Here is a 14,636-nt window from a genome sequence, read left to right as displayed (position 1 = left end):
TTATAAGACACTCCAGAGCTAATGCAATGAAGGGTGTTTTTTTTGGTTGTATGCAACATTACATCCTCCACCCTTCTGTAATTTCATCAGACTTGAAACTAAACCAGTAGCAGCCATGTATTATTATCTTAGCAGCAGGAGATGAAAGATGCATCTGGACGCTTGCCTAATGGCTTCTTCCTTGTTATAGACAATTATTTGAATCTTAAGGCCCACTAGCCTAATGGATGACACAAAATACAGTAACACCAGAATTGATTTTAAGGACCTCTAGTATCCAGGAATAGATCACACTGTATTTGCAGCCAACTCCAGAACTTATGGGCAGAAATGCAATGAATGTACATCACTGTAGTTCTATGTTTGCTTTGAAACTTCTCCTCTGGCCATTCTCATCTACCTGAGTCCTCTAATAGCTATAGAGCTACAGTTACAGGTATACTATTTATATGTACTTAGTAACCTATTGAAGGCCACATATCAAAGTCATGTTTACAATATGTTGTAATTGTGCACATTTCCTACAATAATGGACAATAAACCTAAATAGTGCTGAAGCCGTGCTTTTTTGAAGAGGAGAACTGTACACAACAATGATTCTGCCCTTTCTTGAGAATGGGAGTTGTTCAAGTTCTGATAATGTTTTTTACCGACAATAAGAATCAATATGTTGTGATTTTGATCTCTACTGAGGGTGAGAATCACTCAAACTCACCACAGAGCATATGTGTTGCAATAAAGCAACCTTCTGCTGTTTCACAAATGTCCACAAGTGACACTTGTATTAATGCTGCCCGGGCCACAGCCATAGTGCAGCTTGAATGGCATTTAATGGAAGAAAGTACCTCTTGACCTACGTTCAAGTATATCTGTGCAATCACTTTTGTTTTTTTTTGTTTTTTTTTCTTTTTCCAAAATTGGCTAAACTGTCATTGGACAGTGTTGCACATTTGTAGTGCTACCACAAATAAGATTCAAAGAGCTGGTCTATGTACCACCAGCTGGCAGTCGGTTCAATATTACAGTTTAATACTTAGGGGCCCTTACCATACACAGGGCTGGCCTGCGCACATGCAAGAAAACCCTCAAACATCTTGCAACTGAAAGAATATTGCATGGAGTGGTCAAAAGAATCCAGCAAGCCTGGTGGACATTTATGCAAAATGCTTACAAGAAATTATTTCTGCTAAAGGGGGCAATACTAGCTTCTGAGGCCAAGTGTATACTTACTTTTTCCACAGAAGAATATCACATCTATTGATATTTCTGTTGAATAAATGATTAAAAAAGCAAATTTTTCTCAAATTTCTTGTTTTGTTCAAGCATATCAACTTCATTAATAGGCACTGTTTCAATGATGATCAAATGTTTGCTTGTCCAAATATGTCAAAAAACCAACATCTCCGTGAGGTGTGCTTTTATTGATAATTTTTTTTTACATGACTGTATGTAGTGCACCCAGTGCAGTCTTCAAAATAGCATTTGTATAACAGTTAAAAAAAGAAGAAAAAAATATATATAAATATATAATATATATGTATTATATGTCTAGTTATGTGTCTAGTATTAACAAATAGCAAGCAAAAAGCTAAGGCCAAACCAGTAAACACACAGATATCCTCTTATTTATTCAGACTTTATCAAAAGTAGAAGGTTTTAAATCAGAAGTTTGCAGGAACAATATGTTCTTATAAGTTATAAGTCTTATAAGACTGAGAATCTTCTAGAAGAATACACAGTTTTAAAAGATAATTATGTAGCTAGGTGAATTAAGCATATGATTATGAAAAACAGTAGTTTAATGTCATGCAATTTTTGCTATTACATTATCAAAGTTAACGGCTTGTTATCACACCATATACAGTAGAGTGATCACAAGGTGAAGACTTGTGATAAAAAGACAAGCACATATTTCATAGTCATCTAACGTAAAAGGGGTCAGTATTCTGTCACATGTTTCTTTCTGAAGATGATAATTCCAGTACAAGGAATCAAAGCTGACAGAGGGCCTTGATGAGGTTTGGTGGGTGGAAGTTCTGGAAAGAATACATTTTTCTCCTCCTGTGCTCATCTCAACCAGATGCACCTTAAATTAGTTCATAGAGCTTATCTGTCCAATGACAAATTAACAAATATTTATCTGAACATTAGTCCCATCTGTGCTTGATGCAGTGCACAACCAGCAGCCAGCAGATCTCTTTTTTTTTTTTCTTTTTCTTTATTTTTCCTAATGTAGCTTGAATAAGACCAGGGTAATGTGTTGTGACATCCTTTCCTTGGTAAGTATGCAAGCTGCTACATTTGAAGCTTCCTTTAAAAGACATTCCAGCAAGACATTACAATAGTTACTAGTGCGACCCACTTTTAAGAATGGCAATGTTTTGCCTGACCCCCTTGCTACTGCTTTTCCACCCCTCAGGTATATGTTTAGCATATATTTTGTTTTGGATATGTTACATGTACATGGGAATGATAAAATATCACTTAAAACAGATGTAGGTGTTATGAATTGATGAAGTTGTATGGCACTGCAAGGCACACAATATGAGAGTCAGACAAGCAGTGATAGTAATGCTAACTAGGTCAGTGGTAGCTCAGTAGTTAAGACATTGGATTACTGATCAGAAGGTCATGAGTTCAAATTCAACCAAGCTGCCACTACTGGTCAAGGCCCTTAACCCTCAACTGCTCAGTTGTATAGAAATGAGATAATTGTAAGTTGCTCATAAATGTAATGTAACTAACTTAGCTATGCTGTTCCATGATGTTTATGAATTACTGACAATTTTTAAATGCTGCCGTGTGTGGGGTGGTCTGTGAAAATCTGGTGGATGTATATGTGCCTAAATTCTGTAAAACAGCCAAAAATAATGAAAAATCATGAAAAATCATATTTTGACCAAAATTAGATGAATTTTATTTAAATATATTTAACCAAAAGTCCATGGAAATGTTTTTATTTACACTATTTTCTAACCTTGCCCTACACCAGGACACTTGTATCTTCTCTTATTCCCAGCATTTAGTACTAAACTTTAGTGAAGATAAATGTAAGAAAAAAAATAATAAAATTTTTTTGGGAGTCTATGCATGGTTTCACATATTTATTGTGCAATGTATTGTAAATAAAGTCTAAATACTAATGTGTTTAATTGTATCAACATGACATTGAGGTGGATGAGCCTAAAAGTATGTTATAGTAGGATATAGTATGTTATAGTAGTTAGTGTTTTGTGTCATAGCAGCGTTGATTTTTTTCTGGTTGGAGCAGTTGTAGTTTCACGTCAGGGGGCCCAACAATGGTCCACATCTGCCTACATGTATAGAACAAACAAATCAGTGGACAGGCAGTTATACCTAAACCGTCATGTAGTGAATGGCCTTAGGATTGGTACACAACCTATAGCACCAATCATTCCTGGGAATCCTATTTATGATCATACTAACTTCTGATAAACAACTGTAAATACTGAATTGCTTGGCTAAATTGTGTGAATGAGTGTGTGAACATGTGTCTCCATGGTGTCCTGTGATGGCGTGCCATCCGATCAGGGGTGGATTCCTGCCTTACACCCAGTGTTCCCAGGATCCCAGGCTCTGGATCTACCATAACCCTTACCACAAGAAAATAGTTACTGAAGATGAATTACAGTGCCCTCCAATAATATTGGCACCCTTGGTAAATATGAGCAAAGAAGGTTGTGAAAATTTTTCTTTATTGTTTAACCTTTTGATCTTTTGTTCAAAACATTCACAAATAATACTCTGCTCTCATGAATATCAAACAATTGCAAACACAACACAGGTTTAAGAAAAAACAAATCTTTATCTTTGTTAAATATAGGTATGCAACAGTTATTGGCACCCTTTTAGTCATTACTTTGTGCTACCTTCCTTTGCCAAGATAACAGCTCAGAGTCTTCTCCTATAATGCCTGATGAGATTGGAGAATACATGGCAAGGGATCTGAGACCGTTCCTCCATACAGAATCTCTGCAGATCCTTCAAATTTCGATGTGCACGCTGGTGGGCTCTCCTCTTCAGTTCACCTCACAGGTTTTCTTTGAGTTTCAAGTCAGGGGACTGGGATGGTCATGGCAGGGCCTTGATTTTGGTCAGTAAACTATTTTTGTATTGATTTTGATGTATGTTTTGGATCATTGTCCTGCTGGAAGGTCATTTTAAGCTTTCTGGCAGAGCCAGTCAGGTTTTCATTTAATATCTTTTGATATTTGACAGAGTCCATAATGCCATGTGTCCGAATAAAATGTCCAGGTCCTCTGGCAGAAAAACAGCCCCAAATCATTAAAGAGCCACCACCATATTTAACCGTAGGTATGAGGTACTTTTCCATATGGCTACCTCTCTGTGTGCACCAAAACCACCTCTGGTGTTTATTGCCAGAAAGCTCTATTTTGGACCATAGAACCCGATCCCATTTGAAGTTCCAGTAGTGTCTGGCAAACTGAAGACGCTTGAGTTTGTTTTTGGATGAGAGTAAAGGCTTTTTTCTTGAAACCCTTCCAAACAACTTGTAGGTGCATGGAATATAGATGTAGATGTAGGTGACATCATGAATTCTCCAGCTGTGATCCTTGGAGATTTTTTGGCCAGTCGAACCATGCTCTTCACAGTGCATTGAGACAATATAGACCTCTTCCAGGTTGATTCATAACATTTCCAGTTCATTGGAGCTTCTTAATTGTTGAAATGTTAATTGAAATTGGCATTTTCAATGCTTGTGCTATTTTTTTTTTATAGCCACTTCCCATTTTGTGAAGCTCAACAACCTTTTGTCACACATCACAGCTATATTCCTTGGTCTTACCGACTTATGAATGATTAAGGGAATTTGGCCTATATGTTGCCTCATATTTACACCCCTGTGAAAAAGGAGGTCATGGTTGGGCAATTTCCTGTTCCTAGTCACCCAGGTGTACTAAAAATATAGAAAAAAAAATATATATATATATATATAAATGGGAAAATACTTCAAATATATTAAAATTATATTAAAACTGTGCATGTGGGTGGCTTAGTGGTTAGTACGTTTGCCAGTACGTTCGCCTCATACCCCCAGGGTCTGGGGTTCGAGTCCCACTGGGGTCATATGTGTGCAGAGTTTGCATGTTCTCCCTATGCTGTGGGGGTTTCCTCCCCCAAATCCAAAGACATGCATGGTAGGCTGACTGGTGTGTCTAAAGTGTCCATAGTATATGAATGGGTGTGTGTATGTGGTTGTGCCCTGCGATGGACTGGCACCCTGTCCAGGATGTACCCCGCCTTGTAAGCAGTAGAAGATGTATGGATTGAATTCATAGGGGTGCCAATAATTGTTGCATACCTATATTTAACAAAGATTTTTTTTGATAAATCTGTGTTGTGTTTGCAATTGTTTGATATCCATGAGAGCAGAGTATTTTTGTGAATTTTTTTTAAACTAAAGATCAAAAGGTTAAACAATGAAGACAATGTTTCACAGCCTTCTTTGCTCATATTTACCAAGGGTGCTAATAGTAGTGGAGGGCACTGTATATAAGTTTGCTGACTCCAAAGCTGTGCGGCGGCATGGCTCAGGTAGTAGTATGTTAATGAATGTTAAATGAAGGGAAACCTGACTCCAGCTCCAGTATTGCTCACATGCAGAGTCCAGCAAATTTAGCCTGCTTAGTAGTAAAAGTGCAGATTAAAGCAAAAACTAAAGGAAAAACTAGTAAACCACAGCAGTGGCACACGGTCACAAGCCCGCTCATTGGCTAGAGGGGAGAACTTGACCTGGTGGAGAGAATGAGAGACAAGTGCTACTTGAAGCCGGCAGATACCACAAAGTTCCATAGCATATCACTAGAAAAACACAATGTATAAAAATACAGTATATTTTCCTCATCAAAAGAGATTAGAGGAGAGTATTGCCAGCTTTGGGGAAGAGGTTATCTCTAGCACTGACTGCAGCTTCTAAGCAGATAGCATACATGTAGTCTGATGAGCACAAGGTGAGAAGAAAAAGCAGATGGCTGTATGACAGCAGTATTTATTGCAAATACTGAGTCATCCGCCACTTCATGACATTGTTGGAAGGGTCACAACTAGATATCCAGGTAATTCTCACTAGGATTGGTGAAATGGAACACGAGGACTGGAGAAAAAGTGTTGGTATTTATGTATGCCCCAAGTTGAAAAAGTGCATAATAATAGCCAAATTAATAAAAGAGAAATGCACAGAACATCACTCAGCTTGGTTTATTGGTCATCTCAATAGACAAGAACGCCACAATAGACAGGTGTTTTGGTACTTTATAGTTTATTTGTTGAAAGAGCTCATCAGTAAGCTGGCCAAACCTTTTATGATGTCAAAACAAAAAAAATGAATACACACATGATTTACATTGTTGGCATGTGCCTGCATACAACAGACACCAGAATCCAGATTTTCCAGTAGGTTTACCTTACCTGTGTTCATGCTGCCTTTATTAACAGTGCCATGACACAATATGGTAATAACGTGCTATCATATAATCCATAATTATTGTAAGTGTATTGAATTATAGGTGACTGGAAAAGCATGAAACACATTTTGTCATACATAAAACACTGTACAGGTGAGGACTTTTTATTAATGTTACAAGTGAATCTCTATCAGGGACAGATAAACAAACCATTAGCTGCCAATAAGGAGAGCAGATGTCCCTGAAGCTCATGTGATTAGTAAGAAGCATGAGCCTTCTTGGCTCCTCCCAGATGAGGTGACAGGATTATAGGCAGAATTTGAGCCTGATTACGATTCACAGCACTGTACACAATGCCACAGGGGAGGAAAACATAAACATGCAAATAAATAAGGACATATTACTGTAAGTAAATTGCCATTTTTTAACAACACCTTACAATAAAATTGAATCTGCTTATTTCATATATTGTGAACTGTACATCTGTGTTCCTGCACTTCTTTGTAAATGCTTTAAAACTGCTGGTTTTATAAAAAACCACACACATTAAAGACATGGTGCACATAAGACTAGTTCTGTGTACTGCATATAAACTAACAACCTGGTACATAATCCTTTTGAATTTTTCAGCATTTTGTTGATTTCATACTCCAAAACCAAAAACTCTGAACTGCAGTATATGGTGCAGTGGGACTCGCGCCTGGTTTAATGTGGAATCTGTACAATCTGTATACAGGTTTCAATCAAGAAGATGGTGCACTCCTCCTCACCTCAATATGTTCAGTTTGATGAGCAACTGCTGCAACTGGGTTTCCAAACTGCAGCAACCCATGAGGTAAATGCTATCAGATATAATCACAATACTCTGTATTATTTGCACTGATGTTGGGCTCATTAGAAACCGAATGGAGAGTGGTGACTCGACAATAAAAACTCTGGGCTACTGATCAGAAAACTTGGAAGTTCAAATCGTGGCCAATCTGCCACTGCTAAGCCAGTGAGCAAGGGGTTCACCTTCATCTTCATCATAGTTCAGTAATAATGCCAAAATTAGTAAACATATATTCTTAAATAGTAGACTGAGAAAAACAGATATTACCTAGATGGACTGGTAATTTGCATCTCTTCTGTTTCTTCAGGAAAGTTACTGTGCTGGTGGTTGGCCTTGACAAAGTTGGAAAGACACTGTGCGTCAGAGGGATGTTAAGAGGTAAGAATAACATTGTGTATATTAGCTTACAGTCATGGGAAAAAGAAAGTACACCCAATTCAAGATTTTTTATTTATAAGGGCCCAAATAACAATTGTGTAGTCCTTACCAACTTCTATAAAGAAACAATTAACCTCAGGTGGAAAAAAAAAACTCACAACAGATTTCATTATGTAGTCATTTTTCCCAAAAAAGTGAAACAACATTCCATAGGTAGGGAAAAAATAAGTACACCCTTCATACTTTCATAATTATTAAGAGATTAGCAACCAGGTGTTACCAATGAAATGCACAAGATTAATTAATCATCAAGAAGTGTGACTACCTCTCTGAAAGCAGAAGTGTTGTCAATTGGCACTGTTGGCACTCAGGTGTGTGTCTACATCATTCCAATAAGAAAGGACATCAGCCATGACCTCAGAGAAGGAAATGTTGCAGCTTATCAATCTGGGAAGGGTTATAATGCCATCTGCAAACAATTTGAAATTCACCATTCTCCAGAGAGAAGGATTGTTTACAAATGGATGCCTTCAAAACAGTTGCCAATGTTATCAGGAATGGTGTCCCAGCAAATTCAGTCCAAGGTCAGACTGTTTAATGCTTAAAATATATATTTTTAAGAACCGAGAGCTACATCATGTGACCCAGAGGCCTCTGTAAGGACATTATATGTTTATGTTCATGACAGCATGATCATAAAAAGACTGAACAAGTATGGCTTTCAGGGAAGAGTGGCTAGGAAAAAGCCACAAAGTATATTACAGCATGACTTAGATTTTCAAAATTGCATCTGAACAAACCACAAAATTTCTGGAACAATATCCTTTGGACTGTCCAAGGTGGAGATGTTTGATCATAATGTAAAGCGCCATGTTTGGAGAAAACCAAACACAGTGTATCACCACAAACACCTCATACCAACTATCAAGCACAGTGGTGGAGGGGTGATGTTTTTCAGCCACAGGACCTTGAACACAATTTATACCAGAATATTCTTGAGACAAATGTGAAACTATCTGTCCAGCAGCTTAAGCTGGATTGAAACTCGGTCATGCAACAGAACAGTGATCCCAAGCACACCAGCAAATTAACTTCTGAATTGCTAAAGCAGAAAAAAATCAAGGTGTTGCAATGGCCAAACTAAGTCCAGACCTCAACCCCATTGAGATGCTGTGACTGAATCTTAAGAGAGTTGTGCATAAACAAATGACCTGAAACATCAATGAGCTGGATGTTCTAAAGAAGAGTGGGCCAAAATTTCTCCGAAATGGTGTGAGAGATTGATGAACTCCTACAGAAAACATTTACTTCCAAGTTATTGTTGCTAAAGGTGGTTCTACATGTTACTAAAATATACGGTGTTCTTATTATTTTCCCACCTAGTTTTGAATGTTGTTTTACTTTTGGAGGGAAAAAAAAGACTACATATTGAAATCTGTTGTGTATTTTTTTGTCATTGCCAGAGGTTATTTGTTTGTTTCTAGAAGTTGGTGAAAGATCACACAATTGTTATTTAGACCTTGATAAATAAAAACAAAGAATTGAAGGACCCTGCCTACTTTCTTTTTCCCATGACTGTATATAAATAATGATGGAGTTTACAATAATTTCTATCTCTACCTATTGTTTAGCTCCCCATGGAGAAGTGAGTCCTACTCATGGATGTGTCCGACATGAGTTAAGGTTGGAAAACTTCCTCGTGAATTTGCTGGACATGGGTGGAAGTACTGAGTTTCGCTCATGCTGGAAAGAATACTATGGCGAGGCCCATGGAGTCATTTTTGTGGTGGACTCCAGTGATAGACACAGAATGAAAGAGGTCAAAGAACTTCTGACAGACATGCTGAGACAGCCTAGAGTGGCTGGAAAGCCCCTATTAGTGTAAGCCATCATTTAGACACCCTTTATATGTTTAAATGCTCTCTTAAATTATTCTTAAAATAAATTGTATAAATAGTTTCCTCTATGTGAAAAAGTATTTATTATTATTAGTATGTTTTACGAACATGATTACATTACATTTACTGTACAGTGAAGTGAAAAAGTATTTCCCCAATCCTGATTTCTTCTGTTTTCGTGTATATCTCATAATAAAATTCTTTCAGAAATTAAACAAAGGCAACCTGAGTAAACACAAAATACAGTTTTTAAATGATAATGTTATTTATTGAAGCAAAAAAGTTACCTAATACCAACTGGGCCTGTGTGAAAATGTATTTGCTCCCGTAGTTACTAATTCCCCAAATCTATGAAACTGTATTCATAATGGGGTTCCGCTGGAGAATGTTCTCTGGGTTGATGAGTCAAAAGTGGAACTGTTTGGAAGACAGGGGTCCCATTATATTTGGCATAAACCAAACATAGATTTTAAGTTTAAGGGGGCAATTAGCTTTTCACATCTGTGATAGGTGTTGGATAACTTTTTTTGCTTCAATAAAACAAATAAATAAATAAAAACTTTATTGTGTGTTTACTCAGGTTGCCTTTATTTTATGTTGTATTTTGTTTAAAGATCTAAAACCGTTTAGTATGAGATACAAAAACAGAAGAAATCAGGATGGGGCAAATACTTTTACACAGCACTACATGCAAAGTAAATCATTTCCACAGACTGTTCCTCTTTACAGATTAGCCAATAAACAAGACAAAATGAATGCCTTATTGGGAAGTGAACTGATTGAGGTCCTGACCCTGGAGAAGCTAGTCAATCAGAGCCAGTCTCTGTGCCACATTGTGAGTAACATACTGGATTATGACAAAATACCAATATGGCCAGAAATCAAAATATCTCTAGTATATATTTTCACATAGTTATGTGATATGATATATCTAATTTGGGGCTTTTTATTAATTAGATTGAGCAGTTGTATGAATAATGACGTTTTTGTCCCATAAAAGGAGCCATGCTCTGCCTTAATGGACCTGCGGCGATGGTCAGACAGGAAGACATTGCGAGGCCTCAGGTGGTTACTACGGGCTGTGTGCCTGGACTACCCAGATCTCTGTGCCCGTGTAGTCAGAGATGGTGGAAGGCCACCAGGACCGGAGGAGAGAGAAAGGAAAGGGAAGGTGGAAAAAAGTCAGAAGAAAAACAAAGTTGAAAGGTGCCTTTGTGTTTAAAAATGCATGAAATAGTCTCAACTTAAATTTTATTGGTGACACACACAACCATACACAGTATGACATGCAGTGGAATGTGTTTTTTATGACTGACTGACACAAAAATAGAATTTACATAAACCAGAGGTTACTTGTAAAGTTTACCTGTATACAAGTAGAAAAGGTAAATTCTAAAAAATATAATATAAAGGATATAAAAAGATAAATAGCAGTAACAGTTCGGACTATATTTGGAATAAAGTGCAGATATGTGCGATTGTATGTGAAATGCAGTGCTGAGGTAGTTGCAGTGAAATTGTTAACATGTATAATAAAGATTTATAAATCTGGGGTAACATGGGTATGTTAACAGGAATGTAGGGGGTGTGGGTGTTGTGCAAATAAATCCAAGGTCTAGTCCTAGGTGCTGTTCTGGGTCAGGGCCTGAACGGCCTGTGAGAAGAAGCTCGTCCTCATTCTCTCTGTGCTGGCCTTCAGGGAGCGGTAGCGCTTCCCTGACCACAACATAGAGAACAGTCCATGGTTCGGATGGCTGAGGTCCTTGACTATCTTCCTGGCCTTGCTTGCTGTAGATTGACTGCAGGTCAGGGAAGTCAGTATGGATGGTGTGCTCAGCTGATAGCACCACCCTCTGGAGAGCCCACCTGATAAATACTAAGTCATCTATCCTTCCATTTTCTATACCACTTATCCTACTGGGTTGTGGGGAAACTGGAGCCGATCCCAGGGAGCATGGGACACAAAGTGGGGAACACCCTGGATGGGGTGCCAATGCATCACAGGGCACAATCACATACACATTCACACACCTGTTCATACACAGTGGACACTCTGGGCATGCTAATCAGCCTACTATGCATGTCTTTGGACTGGGGGAGGAAACCGGAGAACCTGGAATAAACCGCCATAGCATGGGAGAACAGGCAAACTCCACACACACAGGGCAGTGGCGGGAATCGAATCCCCAACCCGAGGCGAATGTGCTAACCACTAAGCCACTGTGCACCCTAAATATGAAGCCAAATTTTCTAATTATATAAAATTAATAATCTGAATTTAATAAACTTATTTTGGATTTATTGCCATCTTAAAATAGGAAATACTAGATATATGTGACTATATTCAAGATAATTTCACAATTTCACTAAGGTGGCATTTTTTGTAGTGTGTAATAAGTGTTGGCATCTGCAGACTTAAAGCCAGTAAACCAGACATTCACCAAGCACAGTGCCCTCTGGAGGAAGAACAGAAAAGCAGGAGCCATCTACAACCAATTATTCTTAAGGTAAGTTAAACAGTTAAACACACACACACACACACACACACACACACACACACACACACACACACACACACACACACACAGACAAACAAACAGAGTTTTGTATGTAGGGTATTTTCTGCTTACTTTAAACTAGACTACAATCTGGTTACAGGAGAATTCCTTTCAAAAGAAAATGAAGAAAAAGAAGCTGAAAGTTAAGATCAAAGCAATAAGTGTGAAAAAAGGAAGTAAAAATGAAGAAGTAGATAAAGAGCAGGAAGAAGAAGAGGCAGAAGGAAATAAGGAAGACCAGGATGGTAACAGTCAAAAGGAGAAGGTCAGTCATGACCTGTTGCCACAAAAAAGTGGGAGGCTGAAGCCCAGAGCAAAAGTGGAGACTGTGGATAATCCAGAGTCCCAGGAATCCAAACCCTCTAAAGGTATTCTGCACAAAATAAAACTTTTGGAATATTTTCAAGTAGATAATAGGCATGATGGGTTGGATTCATTTTGATACACTGCTTCATCAGGTAATGGACAAAACAAGAAAAAGAAAAAGGTGGTGAAAGGAAAGCGAAAGAACAGGATAAACACAGAAGAAATTCCTGTAAATTATAGACAGCCTGCTGATCTCTCTGCCACTTTCGGTAAGTCTCACTGAATTTTCACTGTACTAGACAAAAGCATAATTCATGTCAATGACCACTAATGTACTCCAGCACACTAGGTGGTGCTATGCACCTTAAATCTGTATTGGAAAAAATGCAAATAATAATAATAATTAAATCGTGCTAGTCACGTGATTGCATTCTTTCATGGTGAAACTGTACCATTACCAAAGCTTGAATCATCTGCACATAAAACAATCGTGAAACTTGATAGCTCTGGATCACAACAACTGACGCTCGCCATTAAAAACAGCTCTTCAGTAGCTTTCAAATTACACTATCCCTGCTAATGTCATTGCTCGAGCATAAGGCTGAGGAATTCAGGGATTTTAGCCAACTTTGGAGATCCGTTTACGGCTAAAAATTTTTGTAGCTGACCTTGGTGCGCTCTCCTGGTTCTCCTCTCTTACCTCACCCTCAATGCACACAAATGATCGTGGACAAGTACTCAACAGTAGCTACCACTATTAGCACTAGTCTGAAACTGTTATAATGTATATAGTCTCATAGAATAAAAAAGCATAGTCACCGATACTATAGATAATCTTTGTGATCTAGTTTTTTAGTTCTAGTTAGTTACTTTCACTTAGCTAATACACATTAGCTGAAAGCAAAGATGGAAACTGTGAAACGATTTACCATCAGCCACAAAAACAGAAGAATCACTATTAAGAAGAATGGCCATCAACTGATGGACTTTGTATGTCTGGTTCTGATTCACTGTATATGACTGGTTTTGTGTGCATTTGACTGTAAGTGCCATTGCTTAGTTTTAAAGGGTTTATTCATTAAACTCTTACAATTTGTCTGATTTTGCATGCATTTGATTGAAGGAGCATTTTTGCATAGTTTTGCACTTTTTCTTCTGTTACAAATTAAATGGTTCATTCCATCTCAAATGGTCCAATGCAGGTTGCTTGACCATTTTTAATTTTTTTTTTTTTTGAGTGATTACCTCTATGTATTGTCATTGCAAAACCCCAATTTTTATTTTACTTGTGCATACTCTACATAAATGGGTTTAAAAAATTATGCAATTGTTGACATGGTGAGGTCACCATCAATTGTTGACATTTATTTAGTATTTTGGAGGGACTATATCTAAAGAATTATTTACATGGTGGTTCCTTACGTAAAACTTTGTCTGCTGTCCCCTGTACAGAGTGTATAAATGATTTTCTTATTTAAATGTTTATAGTTTTATGACAATTGTGCTATATCACATAGCTATCCAACAAGTTGATCAAAACATAATTTAAAAAAAATTCTTTTAATATGTCATTTGGTGATATATATACTTGTGTTTTCTTAAATTAGAGGTTAAAGTATGCTTGTCAAAACCTTATTTTTAACTTCATTTTGGCTGTATGCCATAATCCAGCCAACTTGACAGTCAATGGGTTTTCCTAGACCACCACACAAGTAAAATACTTTTTCAGCTGAGCAGGTATGATCTAGAATCTCAGCACACTAAATCACTTAATTTGCCTGTTTCCTGGTAGATCTTTACAAGAAAGCCATTTTGGCTCTAAAAGCCCGACAGGATCAGATTTTGGTGCCAGAACAGTGAGAGAACTGGAAATGCGTTGGCAGATGACCCAGATCACACAGACCTGTGCAGAACATTTAATGAAGGGACTGGACCACAAAACCAACATCTTTAGGCATCTTCACCAAAACATGGATTTCCAGATAGGCATATTCATCTGGCTCATCTTTTTTAGTATATACAATATGAAACCCTGTATAATCTGCTTTTAACAGACACTCTTCAAAAAATAATGAATAAGTATTTTTTATAGAACCAATAATATAATTTGTTGCTGTTATTGTGTTGTTATTTTGCTTTTTTTATCAGTAAAGTTGAATTGTAAATTGTAATAATTTTGTGAATTGTAATTAAAATGTATGCTTTCTTCTGCTGTTAA

The 14,636-nt window shown here is 37.4% G+C and overlaps 1 protein-coding gene across 2 annotated transcripts in view; it reads left to right on the top strand.

The window, feature by feature from the left end:
- Positions 1-14,636, top strand: part of arl13a (ADP-ribosylation factor-like 13A) — a 19,862-nt gene extending 5,226 nt beyond the window's left edge. Inside the window, exons 1-10 of one of the 2 annotated variants that reach the window (XM_017474127.3) lie at positions 5,509-6,851; positions 7,183-7,281; positions 7,586-7,656; positions 9,288-9,537; positions 10,284-10,389; positions 10,555-10,760; positions 11,968-12,061; positions 12,213-12,480; positions 12,571-12,687; positions 14,211-14,636. In XM_017474127.3, coding sequence (XP_017329616.1) covers positions 6,826-6,851; positions 7,183-7,281; positions 7,586-7,656; positions 9,288-9,537; positions 10,284-10,389; positions 10,555-10,760; positions 11,968-12,061; positions 12,213-12,480; positions 12,571-12,687; positions 14,211-14,278 — 1,305 coding nt within the window. In that variant the 5' untranslated portion in view covers positions 5,509-6,825 and the 3' untranslated portion in view covers positions 14,279-14,636. Of the gene's footprint in view, positions 1-5,508; positions 6,852-7,182; positions 7,282-7,585; positions 7,657-9,287; positions 9,538-10,283; positions 10,390-10,554; positions 10,761-11,967; positions 12,062-12,212; positions 12,481-12,570; positions 12,688-14,210 lie in introns of those variants that run through there. The other variant, XM_017474128.3, reaches the window with a different exon arrangement.

Source organism: Ictalurus punctatus, chromosome 8, assembly GCF_001660625.3.
Source record: "Ictalurus punctatus breed USDA103 chromosome 8, Coco_2.0, whole genome shotgun sequence".
NCBI lineage: Eukaryota > Metazoa > Chordata > Actinopteri > Siluriformes > Ictaluridae > Ictalurus > Ictalurus punctatus.
This window is presented reverse-complemented; position numbering and strand designations above follow the sequence as displayed.